Source organism: Mus caroli, chromosome 4 (assembly GCF_900094665.2).
Source record: "Mus caroli chromosome 4, CAROLI_EIJ_v1.1, whole genome shotgun sequence".
NCBI classification, from domain to species: domain Eukaryota; kingdom Metazoa; phylum Chordata; class Mammalia; order Rodentia; family Muridae; genus Mus; species Mus caroli.
Window position 1 is genome coordinate 116,009,863 of NC_034573.1, and position 27,382 is coordinate 116,037,244.

Below are 27,382 nucleotides of genomic sequence, written 5' to 3' on the forward strand. Positions count from 1 at the left end.
CTCACTTTGTAGACCAGGCTGGCCTCGAACTCAGAAATCCGCCTGCCTCTGCCTCCCGAGTGCTGGGATTAAAGGCGTGCGCCACCACGCCCGGCTGCCATTTTTTTTTTTTTTGTCTGAACCTTGGTGACCCCTTCTTGCCTCCTGGTGTATAATCAACCCCTATTGAACAGTTTCCCCCTCAGAAGTCCAAGAGTATTCTACTGAATCTCTAATCTTATGTCGCCATCCCTACTTAACAGCCTTCAGTGGTTCCTCAGAGTCCTGAGAATAAAAACCTAAGTTCGTAAGCATAGCTTTCCAAGGCCTTACACCTATGTGGTTCCCCTCATAGCAAGCTCCTTTTATTTATTTATTTATTTATTTATTTATTTATTTAAAGTTTTTTTTTCGAGACAGGGTTTCTCTGTGTAGCCCTGGCTGTCCTGGAACTCTGTAGATCAGGGTGGCCTTGAACTCAGAAATTCGCCTGCCTCTGCCTCCCAAGTGCTGGTATTAAAGGCCTGCACCATCATGCCAGGCTGAGCAAGCTCCTTCTTAAGGATTGGGTCTAACTCAATAGAGTACCTGTTCTGCTGGGCAGTGGGTACTGCTTTCATAGGAAAACCCCAGACCCCGTCCATCATATTTATGCTCGTATGGATACAGGCACGCAGCTGTTTCCCACACAGCCCTATGCTTGCCTAGAGAGCCAGCTTTCTCCTTTCCACCTTGCTGACCTTGCCAGTCAACACCCAGCCCCCCAGGTGAAAGCCACCTGGCCTAGCTTGCTAACCTGCTGGACTCCTGGGGGCACGCCCTGCTGCTCTGAGCTCTCACAGCACTGACCCCACGGTGTACTTTCATCTTTGTTTGTGTGGTCTGATTAATGTCCACCTCCTGCCGTTTCAGGAAGCTCAGAGCCTCTGGGCTTGGTTTCTGCTTAACCACTGTATCCCTCTGGCGCTTAGCAGGTGCTCCACAATTTACTGACTGAACAAATGAATAAACGCTTTCCTAAGCGTACTCAAGAGGACACTGCCTTCCAGGGAGATGCTAGTGCTTCTGCCTCAGCTGGGGGGCTGGGAAGGGCATGTGAAGAACTTCCATTGTGGCCCAGAATGGCTAACCCCTTCCTGGCCTCCCCAGCCATGCCATGCCATGCCTGTGACTTATACCCTGCATCCTGCCCATCTCCCCAGCCCTCTGTCACTACTCTCTGGAACACTCCTTCAGGCACCCATAAAACACCTCGCATGCTGACTCCTGCTTGCTTGAACTTCTCCCTAGGTGGCCATGCCAGCTCTGACCTTTTACGCCTCCCTCCCCCAGTTTCCTAAGTGCTAGGATAAAGGCCAGGCCAACGGGCCCACAACTCCTTTTTAGTTTCTCAAAAGGGAAGCAAACTCACATATTTATTTTACGCGTCCCCAGACAAGTTAGAAGCTTTGAACCCACATTGAAAATTCAGTTTGCATTCATTGGCTTAGACAGTAAGGGAAATCGCTAGGAGATGGGTTTGCTTTAGAATGTTTTGGCTTTGAACTTATTAGTGTGTGCATGGTGTATGTGTGGGCACATGGAGGTCTGAGGATAACTCTGGAGTCAGTTCTCTCCTCCGGCAGCTTGTACGGCAAGTCCCTTCACCAGCCGGAAATAGGCCTGCTTTAGGTTTTATGGTTGCTTAATTAGGTGGTTGGTGTTCAAAGACTCAGATTTCTGGGACTGTGGCTCAGTGTTAGAAGACTTGCCTGACGTGCATGCAAGATGCCCCAGATCCAATCCCCAGTACTGAAAAATGAATGAAAGAAAGAAAGAAAGAGAAAACCCCCACACTCCCAGCATCTGCAGACTTAGGCTCTCAATGCGCCATCTCTGCTTCGGCTTTGTTGTCAGGCTGGTTAGTAGGGTGTGAGCTTTCCCACCCCAGAAGCAGGGCTTCTCTCATGGTGCTACTGTGTGGCAAATAACCACACAAGAGCAATTTAAAATTTGTCTCACTTTTTAAAGGCAGCTGAACTAGCTGTTTCTAGCTGTAGGTGTTCCATGAGGTGAGGGTCACACTGTGGGCCAGGCCTAAGGTCATCTGAAGGCTGGACTGAGTCTCAACTGCTGGCAGAGGCTTCAGTGTCTGGGTATACAGGTCTCTTAAAAGGACTCTGATTTTTACCCAGCCTGAGTGACTCAAGATCAGGAAGGCAACCGAGACAGAGGCCTTGGCTTATTGAAACGCCATTCTTTCTGCTGTATTCTATTGGCTACTCCGGCCAACCTAGTTACAGCTTGGGAGGAGACTGCAAGAGTGTGAGACAGGGGATGCTGGGGGGGGGGGGTCACTTCAAACCTATCTGTCACACAGGGTTCCTTTATAAAACTCTCCGGGAGACTTCTCTTCACACCTGCTGGCTGGAACTGTCACATGCACATGCAAGCCTATCCACGACCCACAGGGCCATCATTTTTGGGTCACCGCAGTCATGATTCACTGGCCAGAGGTGGGCTAGGTGCCACCTTTGCTGAGGTGAGTTGGTACTGGGAAAGAACTTGGGTACCTGGAGAGGACAGGGTTGTAGTGAACAGGAGTAAGGGGCAGAGGGATGCTGAGCAGAAAGCCCAGCTTCTGTGATGCTCGCTGTCTGGGTAGAAACTCCACACACACAGAGGCTGTGTCTTTCCCTACTTCTGTACTTCTAGGTTACGCACAGCAATTAATATCTGTTGAGGAAATAAAGGAAGGGATTCATAACTAAACTAAAAAAACACAGCACAGGGAGGCCAGGACTGCTACACCAATCAGGGTATAGAAGCCTCCAGCCCTAGGCTCCTGAAGGTCTCAGAGCTCAGGTCACCTACTTGTACCTCTCTCCACCTCTCCCTCCCCCAGATCCAGGGACACGCAGGTTTGGCAGAATTTTTCTCCCTTTATTTCCGGAGAAGTTTGATCAGATGTAATAACACTGATTCCAGGTGAGGACAGGGGACATCACCCCTGAAGCAACCAGTATTGTGTGGCCCAAGGTGCCCCTCCATTCCCAGACCTGGGTTCCCCCTCGGTTACAGTTAAATAGAGGAAGATTTGCCCAGGGAGACTTGGGAAGAGGGTCTGCCTCCTGTACCCGCCTCCTCCACGTAGCACAAGCTATTTACAGTATTCACATCCACTGTACCCCAGCAAACCAAGGCAAATACTACAAGTGGTCCTTCCCCAGGGGGAAGGCCAGAGAGGCTATGAGTGTGTGTGTGTGTATGGGGAAGATGGGTGTCCGAGCGTGTAAGCACACGGATGTACTGAGGGGCAGTCAGTCCCGCTTTCAGCCAAAGACATCACCAGTCTGTAAGGTGCGGATTAAATACAAAGAGGAACTCTGCCCCCAGGGGTCCACCAGGCCACTTCCATCTTTGTTCTGTCTCTTTCTCTTCCAGACACCCACGAGCTGATATGGAGGAACCTTCACAGCTGCACCTCGGTCCAAGGCAATTTGCTTAAAGAACTTCTAAGGGAAGGGAGAAGGATAAAGGTCAGGCCCGGGGAGTCCCAGGCAGGGATGGGTGGGATGCAGCTGGGTGCCAGAACCAGGGTCCCTAGAGTCCCCACCTGTGACCTGTGGAGGCTGCACCACTGCTTTCTTGAGGAAGGCTTCTGCCTCTGCAAATGGGAGGAGCCCCTCTGCTGCGCGACCCAGACTCTTGTCCCCAGCCGTTCCCTTTGGGGAGAAGCCGTTCTCCTGGTGCGCTGGGAGAGGCTGCAGGCCATTTACCAGGGACCCTGGCATCTCCTTGCTTGGCAGGCTGTGGATGTAGGGGTTCAGGGTTAGCACCTCACCTCCCTGGGAAGCCCAGAGGAGTCCACAGCTCCAGCCTGCAGCTGCCGGCCTAGGAGTCCCTGGGATTGGGAGCTGGTACCTCCACTGTGGCTCCTGGGGGGCCAGCTCCTCTTTCTGCATAGAATCCTTCTGTAGCCCAGAGGGCCGAGTCTCTACAGCTTTCACAGGGTCTATCGCGGCAAAGAAATGGCCATCAGTTAGGGGCTGTTGAAGGGTGGGACTGGAGCACAGGGGTGACCAGGGCAAAGGAAATGCGTGGTGGCTTTACCTGGGCTGGAATTGTTAGCTGCGGTCTCCTTTGCATCCTGCTTCTGGTTTGAAAAGGAAGAGCTATCAGGTGCCAGGGCTATGTGGTCCCGTTTACCTTGGTACTGAATTCCCTTTTGGCCCAGACACTGAAGAGCCTCCCCCACTGCATCCTTCCTTGGCTTTGGAGGCTTCACTGCAGCCTCCTTTCTTCACCCCAACTCCCGCTCCCCAACCTGAGAATCCTGACCTTGGTTTCAGCGGCTTCTGACTTCCGAGTCCTCTTCATTATCTCCTCCAGCCGCTGTTGGAGGAGGCCCCACATCAGTTAGGCTCAAACCCAGACCTAGTCCTCAACTTCCCACCCGCTGGCCCTATTCTAGAGCTCAGTTCCCTCCCAACCCACACCCGTCCTTCCTTATCCCGTCCTTCCTTATCCCGTCTTCTACAAATCCAAGCCTGGGCCCCACTGGTTCACAGGTACAATTAATTTCCAAGAACTGGAGCTGGAGCCAGGCCCCGCCCCGGCCAGGCCCCGCCCCCCAGATCCCATCTGCCCTGGACACCTTTCTTCGCTCTTGTCTCTCCTGTTCCTCCTTCTGAAAGTGCTTTTCCCGCTCCTGGCGCTGGCGCTCAGCTTCTTCCCGGGACCGAGCTTCGGCTTCCTCTTTCTGCCAAAGGCCTCCATAAGTTTCGGGCTCTCTGCTTCAGCCTTCCCTCCCAGGCATGCCCACCGATTGCCAGCCAAGATCTGCCCGCCCGCCTGGGCACCTGCTTCTGCAGTCGCTCCTGCTCCTCCTGCTCAGCCTGCGCCTTCTCTCGAGCCTCCTGCTCCTCCCGTCTCCGGGCCTCGGCCTCACGTTCAGCCCGGGCTTCAGCCTCCCGGGCCAGCTGCTCCTCTCGCATTCGCCTGGAGGACCCAGGAAACTCAAGTTTGGTCTGCGCCTCTTCTTCAGGCGCTCTAGGGACCCTCACAGTCCCCGAGGTCACACTTACTTGTCCCTTTCAGCCTGCAGCTTCCGCTCCTGTTCTTCGCGTTCCCTCTGTTCCCGAGCCTGGCGACGCTTCTCAGCCAGGAGCCGCGTTGCTTCCTCTCGGTCTGTGGTGCCCGCCATGGGTTTGCTAGGGGTCACCGAGGGAGCAGCGGTAGGAGGGGCAGTCGGAGCAGCTGGGACAGCTGGGACAGCAGTGTCTGGAGGAAGATGCAAGACCAGGAGTTAACACACACCAGTACAGGCCCCTCCATCAGCCCTGTACGCCCCCATGCTTTCAGGACTTCAGCTATGCAAGCATTCAATTCAATTGCTGCCATCACGGGTTTCGGAGACCTGGGAGGAGATCCCTCTTCCCGTCCCTTGTGACCAGGGTCTGTTGGTCCACTTCCCGGACATAGAAAAAGATGGCACATCTCTGCCCTGCCCACCCTCACTTCCTGTGTACCTGCAGGGATCTGTGTTGAGGATTGCTCCTTCTGAGGCTGGGCTGGGGTGGGCGAGGGCACCGGTGAGGGCACTGGTGAGGCTGGGACAGCTGGCTCCTTCTCCTCAGAGGCTCTATTTTTGCGGTGGTTTTTGTCCTCAGGCCCCGACGGGCTGGGGCTCTCTTTTGCCTCCTCCTTCCTCCGAACCCGCCCCTTGGGTGATGCAGTGGTGCCGCGGGGGGATGGTGGCTTTGGAGGAAGGGCATGGCCTGGTCCTGGGCTGGGGCAGGGGGAGGCAGGTCTGTGCCAGGTTGTAGAGGGAGAGGATGGCCGGGCCTTGGACTTAGGGCTAAGAGAGAAGAAAAGGGTTAGAAGCAAGGCAGAGCACCTGGGCAGGCACTCCCCTCCCCCAACATGCCACTTCTTTGGGGAAGTGTTCCCTTAAAAAAAAAATTAATATCGTGTGGAGAGCGTAGTGTGCATGTGTGAGCATGCGTGTGAAAGCAACTTCGTGGAAGTGCTTCTTTCTTCCCATCTTTCCATGGATTCCAGGGATTTAACTCAGGGTACAAGGCGTGCACAGCAAAGGTTTGCTTACTGGGCCTCAGTCTCCCGCATGCTGCCTGCTGCACGCAGGCTGGGTTGTATCCCACCTCACCACTCAGTGTTACCACTTCCTCTTGGTGCGTATATCTCGGCTTGCAATTACAAATTCACTACTGAGAGATTTTGATTAACACCCGCCTTCCCCACAGCATGTACACTTGGTAGAGCAAACACTAGGCCTGGTTTAGCCTACCAAAGTATTTTCAGCACCTAGAGCACCTGGTCAGTTGTTTACTTAGATTCTGAGTTTTAGGGAAAGTGTGTGTGGTGGGGGAGGGGGCAGGAAGAGGGAGAAAAGGAAAAAGAAAAAGTGAAAGATAGGGTTTGTGGCTAGCCCAGGCTACACAATTAGTTCAAGGGCATCCTGGGCTACAAAGGAGATCCTGCCTCCTAAAAGCAAAACAAACAACAAAACAAGAGGCTCTGTTGAAATGTTTGTGTAGACATGTTTCTCAGTTGGTAGCATGCTGACTGAGCCAGCACACAGTCCCCTAATGCCAGGACTTGCAGGAGGAAGAGACAGAAGGACCATAAACCGAGCTCATCACTGGCTATTGAGCTCATCACTGGCTATCAAGCTAATTACAGGCCAGTCTAGGATGTTAAGATACTTATACTCAACAAAAAAAAGGGCCAGAAGCCGGGCATGGTGGCGCATGCCTTTAATCCCAGCACTCGGGAGGCAGAGGCAGGCAGATTTCTGAGTTCGAGGCCAGCCTGGTCTACAAGTGAGCTCCAGGACAGCCAGAGCTATAAAGAGAAACCCTGTCTCGAAAAACCAAAAAAAAAAAAAAAAAAAAAAAAAAAGGGCCAGTGAGTGAGATGGCTCGGCAAGCAAAGGTTCTTGCCACCAAGCCTGACAACCTGAGTTCAATCCCTGGACCTCCATGGTAGAGTGAGAGCTGATTCCCCTGACCTACGCATGCACACACACTGAGAAAGTACGGTGACACAGGTCTGCTGTAACCCCAGCAACTATGAGGACCACAGGTTCAGGGCTGGGCAACTTAGTGAAAAGGGGCGGAGCCAGGGTGGCACAGGACTTAATCCTAGCACTTGGGAGGCAGAGGCAGTCAGATCACTGTGAGTTCCAGGCTAGCCTGGTCCTCAGCTAGAGTTCAAGGGCAGCCACGGGTACACAGAGAAATCCTGTCTTGAAAAACCAAAGACAAAATACTGAAAGGACTGGGTATATAGCTTAGTGATGAGGGTGCTTGCCTAGCGTGTGGGAGGCCCGGGAATCTATTTCTAGTCCTAAGCTCATGTAGGTAAGAATATGGTGAGGGCTCAGGAGTTGGAGACTGTCTCAAAGGAAAAAAAAATTAAGAAAAAGAGAAACGGAGAGACAAGAACACGGAAAAACCTGCTCTTATTAAAAAGTACTTGGGAATGATTGACAGAGTGAAAGTCCAGGTGAGGTGGGAGCCCCGCCCACCTGAGCTCAGCGCCCCGCCCACCTGAGCTCAGCGCTGGTGGAGAGCCGAGGTCTGATAGACGCTGGCAGCGACTGGCGCTTCTTGAGGTTCCGTTCGCGGGCCAGGGCGCTCTTTTCCTTCTCGTTTTCCCGCTCCTTGTCCTTCTTCTCCTTTTTCTGCACCTGGAGGCGAAGGATGGAAGCGAGGAGGAGGAGGAGGAGGAGGGGGAGAGGGAGGGGGAGGAGGAAGAGAAGGAGGAGGAGGAGGAGGAGGAGGAGAAGGAGGAGAAGGATAGGTTAACAGCGCCCGCACTCCAGCCTAGAGGCAACCTGTTCCCACCTTAGCTGTGGCCACTCACCGGCGCGGCTTCCAGCCGGCGGCGCGCCAACGCGGGGCTGCCACCGGCGCCGGGCTTGCGCCGCTCTGGGCGCTCCCCGGACGGGGTGCAGCGGTGCGCGCTCCGAGGGGCGCTACAAGGCGTCAGGGGGCTGGCGGAGGCCGAGCGCGGGCACACTGGCACGGCTGCAGAGGGATGAGTGCGGTCGGGGTGTGGCCCGGGCCCGAGGCTGGCCCCTGCCCGGGCCCTCGTGGGGCGTCTCCCAGGGCCGCTGCCCCTACCCTGGTCCCTGCCGTTGCGGGGCAGTGTGACCGCGCTGCGACTCCGAGCCAGGAAGGAGAGGGTGGGCGTCATCAGACGATCCACAATGCTGCTCTCCCATGCGCTCAGCTGCAGGCTGCGATCTGGGGGAGAATACCAGAAAGAGCAGGTCAACGCAAGAGGCACAGGTGGTGGAGACGAGGCACCGAACCCACGATGAGCCCAAGGACTCTCAAGAGGACTGTTACCCCCACCCCAAGTCACGCGGGGTCACGCTTATTTTTTTTTCCTAAGATCTGGTGCTCCTTTTGCAGACACAGGCAACAACACACTGAGCGAGGGACTGGGAATATATCTCAGAGGTAGAGCGCTTGGCTGTCATGCAAGAGGCCCTAGGTTCAATTCCCAACACCAAAGAAGAAAAAAATAAACCTCCCTAGGCCAACACCCTGCATCCACTTTAGGAGTGCCTCCTACCAGTCTCCCCAGGTGAGAGGGCTCAAAACTGAGAGCAAAGGAAGGAGCCATAATAGGATCTAGGGAAGACCCAACTGCCCTCTCCCAGGTCCCACAGTAGGGCCTGCCTCTCCTGTTTTCATCATGCTGGCCTGCGGGAGGCATGCTTCTTAGATTTGGGGCAGTGAGGGTCCTTGTGCTCCTCCAACCAGCCATTAGGAGTGTGAGACAGAGGCAGCTAGAGGGCCTGGTTGCCCTAGGCCACCCCGCTCTGTCCCTTCAGCTGCTGGGTTATTTTTAAGCTTTAGTCAGGTGGGGTTGGTACAGCAGCTGATTTGGTTGCTAGGCAACAGAGCAACCAAATAAAAGCTGGAGAAACTTTATAAATAACTTTAACCATGGTTCTTTCATATGTAAGCACCGGGGCATGGTGGGAACGCAGGAGCTGTGCCACCTTGGTTGGTCCCAACTTTGGACCCAGCCAAGGCCAAAGCAGGTGCTCTAAAGGCAGAGATGGCAGGGTTGCATGGCCCTCCAGGGTGGAGCCAGAATACCCTCACCCAGTATCCAGGCTAGCCTGACAGATGGGGGCAAAGCCACCTGTCTAAGGTTGGCCCAGGCCAGCTAGCTGTGGTTAGAGAGAAAGCTGGTTGCCTGTTACCACCCCAGCCCCTAGCCTAACCTCCTGAGGCCCCTGCCAGGCTTTCTGTCCTCTAGGCCATTGTCCTTTGTCTCTCCTACAGGACACTGCTATGTCCTGGGAGGGTCCAGACCCAAATGCTGGCTCCCCTAAAGGGCACAGAGCCCTGGGTGGAATAGAGCAGGGCTGGACCTGAAGTCATAGGGAGGGCTCCAGGGATGAGTATTCTTGCTGAGCTCTGGAGGGGGCTGGCTACAAGGGGCTCTGGAGGGGGAAGGCTGAGCCTTCTCTTACTTCTACTGGGGGAGTTCCAGAGCGTGGCAGAGGACTTTGAGAGCCGCTTGTTGATTATAGAGTCCACGTGTTTGGGCAGGTTTACTGCCGACACGGAGCACCTGCTCCCACCTGGAGGGGAAAAGACACACGGCATTAGGGCCGGGCCAGACGGGAGCCAGGGGGGGCACTGAGGCCTTCCATGCAGGATGCTCTGAGGGCAGGGTGGGAGAGGAAGGAGCGGGCAGGCTAGGATGGGGAAGAGGCTCGATTTGGCCCTGGGAGAGGGAGGGGACAAGGGAGATGATCAGAAACAACCTTGATTGAGGAAGCCAATGGAAAAGGAGCAGAGGGAAGAAATGGTGGGAAACTAGAACTACAGCCTTCTTGGCCAGACCAAAGGAAGCCATTGCCTAGGGCTGGGTGCTGCACCCCTCCCCACAGCCACCCGACATCGGCACTTGCTGACACTGCCCAGCCAAGGCGCTATGGATACAACACCCACATACTGGCACAATGCAAAAAATGCTCCTAAACAGAAGACCTACACAGCTCACGGCTACTTGCACAAATCCACATACCCACATGTTTATCCAGACACACAGAGACAAAGACATGCAAACACAGGCATACACGGTGTCGGATGCATGCACACATGTATGTAGACATGCACAGAGAAACATGAAGTAACCTAACGTGACAGTTGATGACCGCTTACCACGGGCCTGACACTGTGCTGGGTACCACATGCATGTCACCTCACTTGGTCCTCCAAACATCTGCCTACAACCTTGGAGGCAAGCAGTGCTGGGATTCCCCCCATTTCACACATGAAGAGAGTGAGGTTTGAGAAGTTAAAGTTCACACAAGGTTGAAGCTAAGTCTGACTTAGGAGTCCTCACTGAGGTATGCAATTCCAAAACACAGCCTCATAGAGTGGGCTACACAAGACATCTATGAGCACACACGGCAGGCGAGATCCATGAAATACAGAACCTTGTCCTTGTATAAAGACAGCCAAGCACAGTGGAATATACATGCCAGGAAGGAAGCAGACCAAAATCCAGAATGTACCTATTAAGAAAACTCAGACAAAAAAAAAAACTACCTTCCAAAACAGAGGATGGCAGTTCTTTTTAAGTACCAGGTCTGCAGGGCATTAAAGTCATATCAATATATGGCTTTATATATCATATATATTTTTATATATCATCAATGAACAGTAACTGACAGGAGCGAAGCATTTAGCAACTCCTAAGATGACAGAGGTTTGAGGAGCAAACCGAGTTGAGAGAATCCATTTCTGGTTTGATAGTGGAAGGCCTTAGGAAAGGATGATCTGGCTTACAGACCATTCCAGAAGACACAAGTCACACGAAGCAAGACACACCTGCTGCAGGGAGTAGCGAACGACCGACTGCCTTGTGTATAGTGTTCCTGTCCGCAGCCCTGCCCACCTACCCACCCGCCCGTCCGCCAGCGCTTCCAGCCCACTCACTGGTCTTACGTCCAGGGGAGCTGTGGTGCAGGGCCCCTGCCCAGGACCAGCGCTGTTGCCGGATCTCAGCCCACGTCTTCTTCACTGACCGCTGGATTGCTGCTTCATAGCGCTCCTGGGGGCCAATGGGAAAAAGGTCTGGGCTCAGGATCAGCCACCATACCTGGAGAAAGTCCTCCCCAATCCTAAGCAATTCCTGACTCACTACAGGCAACCAAAGTTCCTGACTTGGCTGTGATTCAAGCCTATGTGTGATAGATCCCTATCCGAGTTCTTGGAGAGCTTTTTTTTTTTCCCCGTGGGCTTGAGTCACTTCCTGGGTGTATGAGTTGCTTCTCTGAGGATGGGTGGGACTCTTCTTTGCCTGGGATTCCTGGGCAGGGTCATGTCTCCCTAGGACTGAGGGTCCTGATCTTGGTGCTTTCATTTCCTTCTTGGCTGAGGCTACCAGACAGGACTGGACTATCTATCGTGTCTTTCAAAGCCTCAGAGGTGCTCAAACTAGGTTCTATCTACATGATGGATGTGTCACAAGCACATGTGGTAGCAAATGCATCTGTACGGACATTGTCACACAGGGACAGAGTCACGGAGCATGCAGTTGAGGTTCCTAGAACACACGGGGACATGTGTGGGTGTAGAAGTGTGCTACACTAGACCTGAAGACCTGTGGGGACTGACCGTACCTTGTTTTTCTCAAGCTTCTGCCTCTGCCGCTCCTCCAGGGCAGCCCGGCGCTGTTCGGCTTTAAGCCGCTGCTCCTCCAGCCGTCGGCGGCGCTCCTGGAGTTGCTTTTCCCGGAGCGCCTTGGCTTTTTCCTCCTTCTCCAACCACACTGCCTTCTTGGCCGCTAAGGTGGGAATGGGGGGGCATGACCTGAGGGGTTCTGCGGCAGGCCTGGGCCAGAAGATGCTCCCAGCGGCAGTCGGCTACCTCAGACCTGGGCCGTCCCCTTCCCTGCCTGTCTCTGTGAAGAAGCCTCCACTCTCAAGATATCCCGTTCTTATTTCAGAGTTGGGCCTAAGGAAATGTCTCCCACACTGGCTGGATGATAAATGAATTCACCAGTGTGACACCCCATCCCACCCCACCCCTGTACATGATCCAGAGGCCAACTGGACAGTTTCAACATATAGTATATGGTGGTAAAGAACAGTGGTTCTCAACTTTCCTGTTGGTGAGACACCTCATGTTGTGGTGACCCCCCCAACCATAAAATTATTTCATTCCTACTTCATAATTATACTTTTGCTACTCTCATGAATCATAACATAAATATCTGATATACAGGATATTTATTGATATTCAGCAATTGGATATTGATTTTTTTGTTTGTTTGTTTTTTTCGAGACAGGGTTTCTCTGTGTAGCTCTGGCTGTCCTGGAACTCACTTTGTAGACCAGGCTGGCCTTGAACTCAGAAATCCGCCTGCCTCNCACTTTGTAGACCAGGCTGGCCTTGAACTCAGAAATCCGCCTGCCTCTGCCTCCCAAGTGCTGGGATTAAAGGCGTGCGCCACCACGCCCGGCTACAATTGGATATTGAGATCACTGGTTCAGAGCATCACTGGTTCAGAGCATGGATATTAGGTAAGATACAGGGTGTCTGGGTCTGAATCTCAGCTGCTCACTGGCTCTTAGGCAAGTGATGTCATCTTTTCCGACCCGATTCTTCCTCAAAATGTGCTGAGTGGACTAAGTGAGATCAGCACACACATGGTATTCCAGAAGGGTCTGCACTATTTATTCTCGGCAGGCTGGGGAATGGTGAAGAGCCGATAACGCCACGCAAACACTCACCCAGGTACTTGGCCCGCTCTTCTCGGCGCTCTTTGGCAAGCTTGTGTCTCTCTCCTGCCTTCTTTACATCTAAGCAGAGGGAAGGACAGAGTCAAAAGGTCTCCTGGGGAAACTGGCTTCAGGCTTTCCTTTCAGGCCTCACCCCACCCCACCTTCCCGTCCTCGTCCTCATCCTCACTGAAAGGAGGACTCCACCCGTGAGCAAACCACAGGGTCTGACATTGATGACAGGGGTCACACACCTTGCTTGGCAGGAGGGCTGTCAGAGGCTGGCACTGTGGTGGGGGATGGTTGGCTGCTTCTTCGAGAAGGCTTGGCCTCCCGTGGTCCTGTGGCTATGGGGGTGGGTCCCCTGCTCTTGGCTTCTGAGGACTGGCATTCTTCCTGTGGGGGAGCTGGCTGAGGTGAGAGCTGCCCTGTGGGATTCCCTGGTTCCAGTGGGAGCTGCTTAGGATTCGTGGCAGTCTTCAGGGCAGGAGGTGTGTCTGGGGGAGTGTCAGGAACCAAGGCTGACATTGGTGTTGGCGGCGGAGGAGGGGAAGGGTCACCTTCCGGAGATGGTCTTGGCTCTTGGGGGATCCTGGCTAACACAGCTGAAAGATCAGTGCAAGAAAGAAGGGAGGGTCAGAGTTCACACATGTATTGTCAGTTCACACAGCAATCTGCCCTGTCCAGTGGATTCATTCATTCAATCATTCATTCATTCATTCATTCATTCACGGATATTCTATTCATGTGCCAGGCCTCATATATTCCAGATATTAATGGCATAATGGTGAGAGAAAGAGTCAGGATTCCTGTCTCTAGGGAGCTCAGCCTCCAGGAGGGCAGACACATGGCTGCAGGGGGGAAGAGCAACATACAGCATAGCTCAGCTGACATGGTCAACCTGAACACCAACAAGTGTCACTGAGCTGCTATCAGAAGGGTGAGCTGGAGTTGGCAGAGCAAGGAAAGCGGCTGGCAGGGGAGAGCTGGCTGCCAAGGGGCAGACGGAGCACAGCGTGTTGGAAAAACAGAGAACCAGTTTATAGCACCAAATGGGCCTCTCTTTCTCTTTCCTTTTTAAACAGAATTACATTTATTCACTTATGTGTATGTGGGTGTGGGTATGCATGAGGGGACATGCCATGGCGTGTGTGGAGGTTGGAGAACTTGTGAGAGTTGGCTTTCTCCTTCCACCCTGTGGATCCTGGGGACGGAACTCAGGTGACCAGGCTCTGAGGCTGGTGCTCTACCCACTGAGCCATCTTGTTGCCCATCCACCCTCTCTGCCTCGGGGCACACTCTCCAACCCAAAGTCTGGTTCACAGAGTGGACCAGGGCTGGGCACACAGGGCCAGCCAAGAGGAAGGGCAAGGGCCTGTGGGATATTTGCACTGCCACAGTCATCAGTGGGGTACACAGCCAGCTATAGATATGTCTATCTGGGGCTGGTGAGATGGCTCAGTGGGTAAGAGCACCCGACTGCTCTTCCAAAGGTCCAGAGTTCAAATCCCAGCAACCACATGGTGGCTAACAACCATCCGTAACGAGATATGTCTATCTGCAACCTTTTCTTCCTACTCAGCCTCAGATTTATTCCTTAAAGCTATGAAGATCTGAGGCTGGAGAGATGGCTCAGTGGTTAAGAGCACTTGCTGCTCTTGCAGAGGGCCTGGGTTCAGTTCCCACAACTCATATGGTGGCTCACAACCATCTCTAATGCAGTCCCAGGGATCTGATGACCTCTCTGGCCTCTAAAGCCACCAGGTACCCATGTAGTACACATACATAGACAAGATACTCACACACATAAAAATAAATCTTTAAAAAAAAAAGGAAAGGAATAAGGTATGAATATCGGAGCTGGGCAGTGGGCAATGGTGGCACACACCTTTAATGCCAGCAATCAGGAGGCAGAGGCAGGTGGATCTCTGTGAGTTTGAGGTCAGCCTGGTTTATAGAGCAAATTCCAGGACAGCCAGGGTTACTCAGAGAAAACCTGTCTCCAAAACAAAACCAAATAACCAACCAAACAAAAAACCCCGCCGATATGAATCTTGCTAAACATTGTGGTGGCGTACACCTGTAATATTAGGAAAGCTAAGACAGGAGGACTGCGATGAGTTCAAGGCCAGCTTGACTACATAATTAGTTTGAAGTAAGCCTGTGTTAAATTCACACACAAATGCATGGTGGCACAGAATTGTAACTCCAGCACTTGGAAGGCTGAGGGAGAAGTGTTGCAAACAGGCCAGCCTAGCTACACAACAAACTGTAGACCAGCCTGCCTCAGAAAGAGAACTTATTATTTTGCACCCCCACCCCCCCGGAGCTGAGTACCGAACCCAGGGTTTTGCGCTTGCTAGACAAGCACTCTACCACTGAGCTAAATCCCCAACCCCATAAGAGAACTTGTTAAATGTTACACCAGAGGACAGGTAAAAAACATGTTAGCCCTGTTCTAATTTTCACCATCTCAAGACAGAGGGGAAGGCTTTCCACATGCCAAACCTCAGTTTTCCCGTGTGTGAAATGGGTCCAAGGAACCCAGTCAAGTCAAGCCTACTCCCGTCTCTCTGTAGGTCTTATGTCCCCTCCAGCTCTCCCAGAGAGAACTGTTCTCAGATTGAACCCTTACATCATCTGCAGGGACCCTCAGGCCACTCAGAGAATGAGGACACAGTACCAACAGATGGGGACAGGCAGTATCACAGGACCCCTGCCACACAAAGTCCTCTGTTCTGGAGTTCTGGCTCTCAGGACGGGTAAACTCCTCATTCCTGGGACAAATGTTTGCAGGGAGGAGACACCCCAGGGAACTGACTTTGGGATTTTAGATATCTTTATCTAGGAGGTAGGCATCTAATGGCTTGGGCTCAAAGCCAGCCGATACAAGCATGGATCCTGGCTCTCCCGAAGACTGAGTGACTCTGAACTGTTGTCAACCTGCTGTGTGCTACAGCTGCTCTTCTATAAAGCATGGCTACTACTTAGGTCACAGCATTGTGAGATTAGCCACTGAGATTACACATGCATGAAAAAAAAAAATATATATATATTGAGACTGGGTCTCTATGTAGCCCTGGCTGTCTTGGAACTTGCTAGCTATGTAAACCAGACTGTCCCCAAACTTACAGAGATCCTCCTGCCTCTGTCTCCTAAGTGCTAAGACTAAAAGCATATACCACCTTCAATATTCATTAATATTCATGTTTTACTGAGTGCTTCCTACATGGAAAGCTATTCTCTCTTTACATGACCTGTTCTAACCTCACTGTTTATGAAGAAGATGTTAACATCTCTTTCACAAAGACAGAGAAAGCAAAGCAAAGCACAGACTAGGGAGAGTCTTTTGTTTCCTTTGAGACAGGGACTCTCTCTCACTAGGAGGTCTCGCCTGGCCCAATGAGACCTCCTGTCCTCTGGCCTCCTGTTTTTCCATGCTAGGATTCTAAGCATGTGCTACCACATCCAACTTTGAGATCTTGTGGCTAGTAAGGGACCCAATGTGGATTTGAACCCAGGGTCACTGGCAGAGCCTAGGCCAGCAGTTCTCAACCTATGGGTTGTAATGCCCACAGGGGTCACATATCAGATATTTACAGTACGATTCATAACTAGCACAATTACAGCTATGACGTAGCAATGAAATCATTTTATGCTGGGGGGGGGGGCGAGTTACCACAACATGAGGGACTGTATTAAAAGGTCCCTGCGTTAGGAAGACTGAGAGCCACTGGTCCTGGCCCTTCTGCACCGATCTCTAGCATCAGTGTAGAAGAGTATGAGGGATGGATGGTAGGCAGCTAATTACACTACCACCCCAGTGTCTACCTTCCTCCCTTCCTCTTTCCTCTTCTGCTTCCTGGGTGCAGGTAAGAGCCCTAGCTGAAGCAATGTTTTCCCTCATAAACCTCAACCCTGCCAGGCCCACGACAGGTGACCCAGCTCTTCCCACCAGCCTGAGATATGCCTGGTCCCTTCCTAGCCAGGTACAAATTCCTTAACTAACTTCCCCACCCAGTACTAGTGGCGTCCACACAGTGAGGCCTGGTAGCATCCACACAGTGAGGCCTGGTGGCATCCACGCAGTGAGGCCTGGTGGTGTCCACACAGTGAGGCCTGGTAGCATCCACACAGTGAGGCCTGGTGGCATCCACGCAGTGAGGCCTAGTGGNGTCCACACAGTGAGGCCTGGTAGCATCCACACAGTTGAGGCCTGGTGGCACCCACGCAGTGAGGCCTGGCTCCTCACTCCATTGGGCAAACAAAGGTCCTCCCCTGAAAGGATTTGCTCAGGGTCATAAAAGTCATATTTGCTGGGGGAGGATTTGAACCCAGGGCTGTCTGAGGCCAAAGTTTGGGTGGGTAAGTCTTAGCTTAAAGGCCAAGGGTGAGGCTTATGTAGGATCCTTCCTAAGCATCTGTATGAGCTAACAGGTGTTGCAAGGAAATTGGTAGGCGGGTGTCTGTCTACACCCAGGCAAATCACACCCACCAGGTAAGACTGTGGGTATCTAAGTGGGACCCAAATACTGAGAAGCAGAGAAGCCAAGAGTGGGGCATCAGGTGCAGTTCAAGTTTCTGGCTATAGCGTGGACAGGCTGATCCTGTGTGGGAACCCTGAACCTCTGATCTGAGCCTCTGGGTCCTGAGTTGCTGGTACAAATGCTAACTGTGGACACCATCTCTGATTCCTCAAGCAGCACCTACCTGTGCTGAAGAAGTCCTCCACTTCCTCTCTGCCAGACCTCCCCCAGGCCACTAAGGCACGGGCTCCGTGTCTCTTTCTTACCTGCCACACAGACACAGCCAACCCTGTGGTGTTTCTTGGAACCCTGGTCTTGTTCGGCTACGGAGACGACACACTTCAGGGTTGGGCTCTCCGGCTGCTTTGCTGGCTGGGACTTGTGTCTCTGGCGGCCCCTCCCTGACTCCCTAACCTTTCCATGCTGTCCCGTGCCCCAGGGCTGTCAGGCAGGAGCTTACCTTTTCTGTCCCCACACTCTGAGGTGATGTCATCCAACATCATCCCTGTGCTGACAGCAACCAAATTTGTTTCTCCAGCCCAGACATCTCCCCGGAGGGAGGACCAGTTTCAGTCCTGGAACTCCCTACCCAACACCCGGGATGTTTCAGACACCCCACATGTAACCACTCCCCCACTTCAGGTCTCCCCAGCGCAGCTACGGCAGCTCCTCAGATCTGAGTCATTTCACACTGTCTAATTCCAGCAAATCTTTTGGGCTTGTATTTTCAGAATGTACCCCAAGTTCCATCACTTTTCACAGCCTCCCATTCTATCGCCTTGGCCCAGCCCTGTTCCATTCCTGGCTCCACCCCCTAGCTCCTGTCTCAACACAACAGCAGGGGAGATGGATTAACAGTAAGTCAGATCACATCACCATTTCCCTGAAATCCCCAGAACACACCCCATCTCATGAAGATGAGAACCCCAAGGGGCCACCCCATTCTGTGGCTCTCCAGGATGCCCTCTCCCTCGGAAGCCTGTTACTTCTTGGACACCTTTCTCCCTCTCCCCCGGAGTTCAGTCCCTCCAGTCACAGTCCCTTCTGCCCCTCTCTGCCTTGGGCTGCAACTTGCAAGTCTTCAGTAGGAAAGACTGCCTCCAGATGCAACTCATTCCCTAACCCCCACCTGTCTCAGGTCTCAGTGAGGTCTGCCTTGATTTAACTACAAGCGGAGGGCCAGTGAGATAGCTCAGTGGGTAAACACACTTGCTGAACAAGCCTGGTAGGTAACTTGAGTTTCACCCCTGAATCCCATAGAATGTCAGTGTATGCACACACATCATACACATATAATAATAAACTATGCTCTACATAAGCATTAAGGACATTTTTTCTCAGTACTTGGGCTTGAACCCGAAGCCGCTGACACTCTGAGCAAGCACGCTACCACTGTGCTGTGTCCTCAGATTTTGTGACTTTTATCTTGAGACAGTGCTTCACTAACTTGCCCAGCCTGACTTTTGAACTCATTCTAGAGCCCAGACGGGCCTTGAAATTTTGATAGCTCTGCTGCTCCAGACAGCTGAGTAACTGGGGTTCCAAGCCTGGGTCAGCAAGCTTCCCTATTTCCTTTTAGTGATTTTTTAAAAATTTGTGTGTGTGTGTGTGTGTGAGAGAGAGAGAGAGAGAGAGAGAGAGACAGACAGACAGACATATGCCCATGCAGGCCCTAAGAGATCCCTGGATGCCCTGGAGTCCCCACAGTTGTGTGCCAGCTGACAAGGGTGCTGGGACCAGCTCTGATCCTCTAGGAGAATTTCCCACAGAGCCATCTCTTCAGTCCCCTGTTTTCTTCATTCACATTTGTCTTATTATTTTATGGTAAAAATCATTTTATTCCGAGGCATGAGAGCGGGAAGGGGCAGAGATCAGTGAGCTCTGATGTCCCTGGCAAAGCAGGATCTTCTAGAACTGGTCACCACAGAAAGCCTCTTCTTTGGTGCAGGGTCCTGCATCATATGTGGCCTAGGCTGCTGGTGTCCACCTCGGGAGTTCCAGCCACCCTCCTGAAAACCTGGGACAACAGCAGTGCATTTACACATTTGGCTCACAAACCCCATCTTAACAACATCCCCACTACCGACCTATGATCCCCCAGGGAGACAACTGTCTCATCTTATCTCTAGCACCAACAGATCTGGGGACCTATATGCCCTATAAACACTTGGTAAGTGACGGAGCCCCACCCTGGCAGAAAGCATGGCCAGTTCTTACCTGGAGGAGCTCAGAGCCCTGCTCTACCTCACCCACCCCTACTCTGCTCCCCACTGAACTCTCGCAACCTCAATGGTGTCCCACTGTTCTGAGGATACAGGTGAGATGCTGGAGCTGAGTCCCCAAGTCTGGCAAAGTCTTAAAAGCCAGCTCCCCTATCCCTTTAAATCCCTGCTTGCCCACTGAACTCTCTACCTAAAGACCTCTCTTTAAAGTCTGACAACCATCCAAGCTCCTTCTTGCCACAGGGTGTTTGCTCCGTCCCTTCTTTCCATTGTTAACTCTTGCTTCTCCTCTGGTTTAGTCGCCATTTCCTCCGAGAGGCCTTCCCTGGCTTCTCTGAGTGGCACAATGTCCTTTACTACACACAGCTGTGGCTTCCCAGCATCTCTTTGGAGTGCTGTCAGACTGTCAGAACCCACATCTGCTTAGCTCACTGCTCCAGCAGCAGCAGCAGCTACAACAATGCCATGTTTAAGGAGCCGTTCACAAAGAGCTTTGAATGACAATGAAATGCCACACCAGGAGGCCACCCTAGCCTAGAGCAGGTGCCTGAGAAGGAAACACAAAGAACAGATCTGCTGGATGTGGTGGCAGACGCCTTTCATTTCAGCACTCCTCTGTGAGTTCGAGGCCAGCCTGGTTTACACGGTCAATTCCAGGATAGCCAGGAGGGACTACAAAGCAAGTTCATGACAGCCAGAGCTATATAATAGAGAGACCCCGTCAAAAGAAAGAGAAGCAAACAAACAAACAAACGAAAACCAAACAGATATGTGGCTATGGATTTTGAAATGATAAACATCGAAAGGAAGAAAAGACCCCCATCATAACAGAGTTTGGGCGGCTCCCTGGACAAAGGCACTCAGGTAGACTTTCACAGAAATAATGAATGTTTACTCCAGCAGCTGAACAAGAAAAACTTCTCAAGAGGCAAACAGGACGCTTGGAACTACTTTTGTGACCTGGCAGGCTACTGACCCTGAATACAGATATTCCCTCAGAATTCTGCCAACCCTGACAAAATGTCACCGGGATGGCATTATCTGGAACGGCCTGTGTTAAGCCAAATTAATTCCTGGGTTAATTATCTATACAATATGGTTGATTCTTTTCTGATTATTCACCTCAATCAAATATGATCTTAGGTTACTTAACTTTATCTTGCCTTTGGACTGTGCCAGGCTGGGAGGTTTCAGCCACTGCCAGTTTCCCTCTGCTGTGTTGATATCCACCAGAAGTATTTGCTAAGAACTGGATAAGCAGTAGATAATTTGTATTTATTTCTTGGCACAAAAAAACATTTGCAGGGCAAAGGTGCAGGATCCGGTTGTATGGTGATGTCAGAAGGCCCCTTCTTTCCAGGAGCCCCTAAATGGACTTCTGACATCATTGGGGTCTGCTGAGAGATGGGGGTCAAGTCCCCAGTGGATCTGCTGCATGTGTGGGGGGCTACCCACTCGCAGTCCTTTCAGACAGGTTTCTGCTGCCCTAACTCCGACTGGGCTAATGGTCCTTCACAGCTCTGATCTTAGCCTCACTTTTCTGCCTGCCTGCCTGCCATCTGCAGCCCATCAGTGGAAAAACTCATTGAGAGGCTGAGCCTTAGTCCTCTCTGTAGTACATGCAGGGCATGCCCGACATACATAGGAACCCTGGGTTCGATCAGTGAACACCTACATACATGGATGGATGGATGGATGGATGGACGGATGGAAGAATGGATGGACAGACCTATGGTGGGAAACTACCTATACAATGTGTAGTCACCCAGGGATGGTAGCATATGCCTATAGTCCCAGTACTTGGTAGGTGAAGGCAGGAGACTCAAGTGTTCAAAGCTAGCCTCAGCTACAAGAATCCCTGTCTTAAAAGACAAAGCAAATGCAGAGCAGTGGTGGCGCACGCCCTTTCATCCCAGCACTTAGGAGACAGAGGCAGGGGGATCTCTGAGTTTGAGGCCAGCCTGGTCTACAGAGCAATTTCTAGGACAGCCAAAATGACACAGAGAAACCCTGTCTCAAAAAAAAAAAAAAACCAAAACCAAAACAACCAACCAAACAAACAATAACCCAAAACAAGACAAACAATCAAAAAGCGAAAGAGTAGAGAGTAGAGAGTAGGACCTCCAAGGTGCTTCTGGGCAGGGATGTCTCTCTAAACCCTAAATGTCAGGACTGTATGAAGGCCCTGCTGTCCTCTGCCAAGTCCTAGGCTATGTTCTCTTATGTCACTCGATTCTCGTGACTATCCTAAAGGGAAAGTACTAAAGATCCCCTACTCCTTCACAGGTAAGTTAACTGTTAGTCATACTGACTAGCGTGGCTGTGTCAGGGGTAGGGTTTGAACCCCGTGTTACCTGATGACAAAATCTTATGTCATGCTGTTCCTGCCTGGTGTCATGGCATCCTTTCCCCAGGCTCCTGTCTGCTCCCTAAGAAGGAAGTGACTGGCTGGCTCCCCCAGGGAGGTTCCCCCACAAAAGTGAAGGGTACAGATGGGGCAGGCAGGCCCTGAGCTAAGAGCTCAGGAATGCAGGGTAGGCAGGCTCCTGCCCAGGCTGGCCAACAGGAGGCAGGGAGTGAGGCCCCAGACCAAGGAGTGGAAGGGAGGTCCACTTCCACTGCGGCAGAGCAGAGCAGTCTGTCAAGTGAGAGCTGAGGGAAGCAGCACGTTCATCCTGGGAGGGAGGGGATGCAAAGGAGGCAGGACAGACAGCTAAGTACCTCCAGGTCGTGCAATGGCTTCTGAGGTGTCAACATTAGACCTGATAGATGAGGACAGGAGGACAGGCAGGGAGAGAGCAAAGACAAACAGAGAAAGACAGTTATACACATCAGAGACAGACAGACAGACAGACAAAGACAAAGAGAGACACACACACAGAGACAGGAGAGAGACAGAGAGAGAGAGCACAAGGCACAGAGACAGAGAGAACCCAAGAGAGAAAGCAGACCACATAGACAAGGGCGCACACAATGATGGGCAAGCCACTCTTGTGTCTCTCTCAGATAAGAGACACGGGATTCAGAACTTCACAGGCACAGAAATGTACACAAGGCTTGTGCCACGTCCAGCTAAGTATATAACTCCATTAGTTCATCCTGTCTTTGTTTCCATCCTTAGGGGGTATACTATTACCCCACTTTACACACCAGAGAAGCAGATTCTGAGAATTAAGACACTTGCTAGGGCCACACAGTTGGTGAAGGATAAAGGTGGGCTTTGCAGTCAGGTTAACTGTCCCCATCTGCTCTCACTGCGATGGGATGGGGTGAGGGGTGTCCCCAGGTCTCTCCTCCTGGAAAGATCTGGGCTGGGAGAAGGGGATGGCTGGGAAGGACAACGCCTTGGGAAGGGGGATGCCTGGATGCTGGGCCAGGACAGGTGTTCCTAAAGAGCAGCATAGCCTGGCCTGGAGGAACTAGGCAGTTTTGTAAGCAGTACACTGGGAAAGGCCAGCCTCCCCCCAGAGGTAGGAGGCAGGGTCCTGAAGCTAGGCTGAAGCTTCTGCAGCCTTAGTGAGACAGAGGCTCTGAAGGAGCGCCCTGGCAGGCCGGGCGGCCATTGTTCCCTAGCCTCCAATCAGGAGCACCCACTTCCTGTTATTTTAGGCAGCAGGAAATGACCCCATCCAGCGGCCCAGGCCGAGTCCCTCCCTCAGCCCCAGCCCATAGCCTGGAGAACTTTAGCTAGAGCTAGGCTATCATTCACCACTAAAGTTCAATTTATTCAGTCTCCATCCTGACAGGATTCACAGGGAACCCATGAGCGAGCGACCAGCGTCTGCAAGGAGAAACGACAGGGGGCACCAGGGACCACAAGGCCCACAGAAGGACATTCTGGAAGAGACGTGGCCAGACCCTGTCGCTGGCTTGCTTGGTCACGATGATTCTGTATTCAGATTTGATGCTGAAACGTCAACTCCTGAGGCTGCCAGTTCCTAGCTATGTATGTGGCTTTGGGCGAGCACCCTTACCTCTCTGGGTCTCATCTATAAAATGGGGAGAAAATGAGTCCCTCCTCATGGGAATGTCATGAGGAACGAAGGAGAGAGGACACTGCCCTGGCACAGTGAAGGTCGTGAACAAATGGTGGGTGACGGGGACAGGAACAAGAAATGGGGGTTTGGAGAGCAAAGGAATCACCTCCCTCCCTAGGTCCACGTCTCCCCTGACAACTCAGGAGGAACAGCAATATCATGTTCCCTACTTCAAGCTCCCCATTTCCCTTGGGGGAAGAGCTGCAGCTGAGAGGTGATGGAGAAAACACTGGAGGCTGTGCCCCCGGGTGCCAGGCAGAGCTACCACCAGCCAACAAAGCTACATTATCTAAGCCTGCCTCGCTCACGGACTCCCTCCCTGGCCCAGAGAGGACCCAAGGATATGACTCCCATGCTTATGGCTGGCCTCCGTTCAAGCTCAGTCAGACTTGAGACTAACTGTACTAACTGCTCTGAGGGCCTCCACGCTGGTCTGGGCCCTGCTTTTGGCTTCCGGCTCTCTTGCTCACCTCTGCCCCACTAGTAGCCAGTGGCCATCTGCAGGGCTCCAGAAGGGCTAAGCTGGCCTATGTCCTTATTCCTCATTTGCATATGCGTGACTTCACATTAGAGGCTCGTTAAAGGCCTCACACTGAGCCCACCAGTCCAGTGAGGGGGACTGTCCGGCAGTGGGAGGCGTCAACCATGTTGGCTGTTGCATGGATATCTGCAGTCCATTGGGCCGGTCTTCCCAACTTCTGAGGGGTGTGCCACAAAGCCCATGCTCTGCGGCACCACATTGGCAGGCAACCATGGTGCTTGCCCTTCTTCAGAGAACACATCTGTTCCCCATCTAAGTCAGAATAGGTTCTGACTGACTGCATTCACCACCTCAGCGCAACCAGCACCCGGCTGTCACATGGTGGGGCCACAGGACAATGTGCAGAGACCCGAGTCCTGTTTTCTCTCCTCCTGCCAAGGCCCTACATCGGGGACAGCACAACTTCTCTCTTGTCCAGGTGCCCTCCAGCTCCTCACATCAGTCTAGGTGTCCCTCGCCTGGAATTCTGCCCTATTTACACCGACCCCTCCCCCTTTCAATTCTCATGGTGGTCCATCTGAGGTCCTCAGACCTCTGACCGAATTAGAAATGGTATCAATAAAACACAAGCCTATGCTGGCATTGACCGAGTACTAATTGTGTGCCAGGGGCTAAGTTAAAGAGCCTGGTGCCCCTGAGGGGTCATTTCTAGCACTATTCTTACTTTCTAGATGGAAAAACTTAAGACTCGGGTTAAGAAACACCCCCTGCCCCCATCGCCCAGTGGAGGTTATGACGTGGAACTCATCGATTCTAGCGTCTACACTCTGAGCTGCTTCCCAATCCCCGCCCTCCCCCACAGTTCACGCCTCCCCACTGGCACCAGTTGTAATGAGCCTAACCACAATAATGGTAATCACACTTTACCGAGGGTGTCTGGTGCCTGCATGCCAGCTTCCTTCAGGTTCATCATCGCCCATCGACCACAAGAGGCTCACAGCGCAAACCCTGATCCATGTTTTCCCCGGGGGAACAGAATCCCTGGGTCCAGGGCAGTAGTCAGGAAACAGCTGTCTGGGATTTCCATCCAGGCCTTCGGACTCTAAAGGGGATGCCACCCTTGTCCCCCTACCCCATGCTGTCTGTTACAGCTCGGTGTTCAACTAAGCATCTGAAGAAAGCAGGGTCACGTCACCAACACTCAGAGCCCTAGACCACTGCCCCATACTCTCCCCGGTGCATGCTATGGGCCTGTCATTTACTCTCAGGAAGCCTTGGCTTTGGTCACTTTCAGATTCTCAATGTGTAAAGAGACAAGCCATGATCCTGACCCAACCTGTCCTGTAACTCCATCTAGATCCCTGTGAATAGAACAGTTTTCTCATCCAGACCTCTGCATGTGGCCCTCAGCACTCACCTAGGCCCTCAAGTATTGCCAAGCATCCCACCCCTGCCCCCATACACAGTCTGGGCCACTCATCCAAGTGCCCTAATTATAAACCAGCCCGGGCTAAGGCTGTGTCCCTGCCCTCATTTGGGCTCTCGTGCCGAGAACTCTCAGGTGCAAAGTACCAGTAAGCAGATGGCTAGACCAGGCTGGGCCTCCCTAGGTGTCCCCTCTCAGGCTCCGTGGAATCAAGACAAACTGGACCACCCTCGTTGCCAACACAGTCTGTAAACCTCCAGAAGCCCACCACTTTCCACTTACATGTCATAGATCCCCACCAAGCACCCACACGGACACAGGGAGGAGCCCATCCACAGCCAAGCAGCCCCACCTCATCCTGGGTGCTCTCCACCCCTATAGATATGCTCAATCCGGGGCTCCACACCCCAGGGGGCAGGGAGGTGACAGGATTAGGCTGGGAACTCTCTGGGAATGTGGGGATGACTGTGTGAGTGGATCAGGTCTTGGGTCCTCAGTAATCGTGCTTTTCCCTCCCCTTCCAGGAAGAAAGAGTCCTCCCTCCAACGCGGGGCCCAACCAGAATTCTGTCCCCACCCCCTCGTCAGCTGCTCCCAGATAGAATGGGGTTTGCAGAAGTCCAGGACACTGGTGGTTGGTGGGGTGAGGGGTGGAAGGGAGAGCTTTGGTGGTCTAGGGCATTGAGACTGTGTGTGTGTGTGTGTGTGTGTGTGTGTGTGTGTGTGTGTAAAGCATCCAAAAACCTCAGTCTGAGGGAATGATGTGGCATGTAGGGAGTGCCATCCTTGAGCGGTCACCTCATTCTACAGAGTCCGGCCCAAAGAAGTGACGTGGTGCCGGCAGACCTCTGTCACTCCTGTCCCAAATCAGACTGGGTGGGCTCTGAAGTAGGCCTGGCTTTTGGGAAGGCGGCCCACTCCCCAGCTCCCACCCGCGCCCCAAACAATACCGCCTCCCCCTCCCCCTCGCCTTTATCCGGCGGGTTACTTGGCAGCCACCGCTAAAGACCTCCCCCTCGTCTCCCTCCCCTCCTGGTCGGCCCACAACAGCAACAGGCCCTTTGCGCGGCAGCTGGACGGATGGGGTGGGGGCGAGGTCTGGGCCAGGGCCTGGGCGTGGGGGTACGAGGGCCTAGCTTCGGTATGCATAGTTCCAGACCTGAGAATCTGGTCCCCTAACACACATATTAAGGCTAAGGTCACACGTGTCCTGGGAGGATGGAGAAGACAGTAGCTCCAGCTCAGTAAAAGAGGATCTTCAGAGTCTGGGGTGGATCTCGAAGGAGAGTGGGGGTGGGGAAGAGAGGATGGCACCAGGCTGCGGCAGAAGGGTCACCCCATCGAATCCCTAACCGGGTTCCCACGGATCCCGATGCCCCGTGCTTCCCGGCGCGGAGGTTGGGGGAGGAGGCAGCTGTCAGAAGATGCGTCCGTGGCCCCGAGCCTCGGCAGCCGCCGCAGCCTTTATTTTTAAACTTCTAAGTGGTCAGAGGGCGCGGCGGGGGAGGGGTCCCCGCCCAGCCGCCAGCCTCATCCTCGGCCTCCCTGCAGCTACTCGGTCTCCCTCCGGGCTCGCTCTCGTGTGGCTCCCGGCTTACCTGCGGGTGCGCCCGGGCCGGGCTCCACTCGCGGGCCACTCTCCATGGCTGCGGCGTCACTGGAGGTTTTGGGGGAGGGTCTCAGCCGCGGCGGCGGCGACGGCCGGAGGCCAGGACCAGGGTCCCGCGGCGCATCCCGCCTGGCCCGCCCAGCGGGCAAAGACCCAGAGGCGGCCGCGCTCGGAGTGGGAGAGGTAGAGGCCGGTGGCTAACGAAGCTCTGAGTAGCCAGCTACCCGAGGTCGGTCCTCCGCGACCGCGATTCTGCTCCTTTGCCCCGCGCCGGCCCAGTCCTGGTCGCGGCCCAACCCTATTGTACCGCCCGGGCTGGGCCTGGCCTCTCCGAATGTAC

General features: G+C 53.1%; 1 protein-coding gene across 6 annotated transcripts; it reads right to left on the bottom strand.

Moving 5' to 3' along the window:
• Nucleotides 1-2,880: 2,880 nt before the first annotated feature.
• On the bottom strand, nt 2,881-27,382 carry Map7d1 (MAP7 domain containing 1). 6 transcript variants are annotated; one of them, XM_021160763.2, is made up of 18 exons: nt 27,032-27,379; nt 12,997-13,347; nt 12,755-12,823; nt 11,642-11,805; nt 10,956-11,070; nt 9,479-9,589; nt 8,109-8,231; nt 7,849-8,012; nt 7,533-7,672; nt 5,490-5,818; nt 5,046-5,241; nt 4,821-4,959; nt 4,616-4,720; nt 4,300-4,353; nt 4,072-4,114; nt 3,883-3,973; nt 3,575-3,768; nt 2,881-3,473 (listed from the first exon to the last, which is right to left on the bottom strand). In XM_021160763.2, the coding sequence occupies exons 1-18, from the start codon at nt 27,075-27,077 to the stop codon at nt 3,463-3,465; spliced, it is 2,445 nt and encodes an 814-aa protein (XP_021016422.1). In that variant the 5' UTR covers nt 27,078-27,379; the 3' UTR covers nt 2,881-3,462. The 6 variants fall into 6 exon arrangements, with proteins under 6 accessions (XP_021016422.1, XP_021016421.1, XP_021016420.1 ...); XM_021160762.2 differs by having other exon boundaries at nt 7,849-8,231; nt 10,965-11,070; nt 27,032-27,382; XM_021160761.2 differs by having other exon boundaries at nt 7,849-8,231; nt 27,032-27,381.

What these genes read in the sequence shown, in the direction of transcription:
- Map7d1 (XM_021160761.2), bottom strand. Translation starts at nt 27,077, where the DNA reads ATGGAGAGTGGCCCGCGAGTGGAGCCCGGCCCGGGCGCACCCGCAG. An exon ending in CAGCCCTCCTGCCAAGCAAG is followed by an intron (nt 12,824 to 12,996) that starts GTGTGTGACCCC and finishes CCCTCTGCTTAG; the next exon opens with ATGTAAAGAAGGCAGGAGAG. An exon ending in CTGGAACTCCCCCAGTAGAA is followed by an intron (nt 8,232 to 9,478) that starts GTAAGAGAAGGC and finishes ATTCTCCCCCAG; the next exon opens with ATCGCAGCCTGCAGCTGAGC.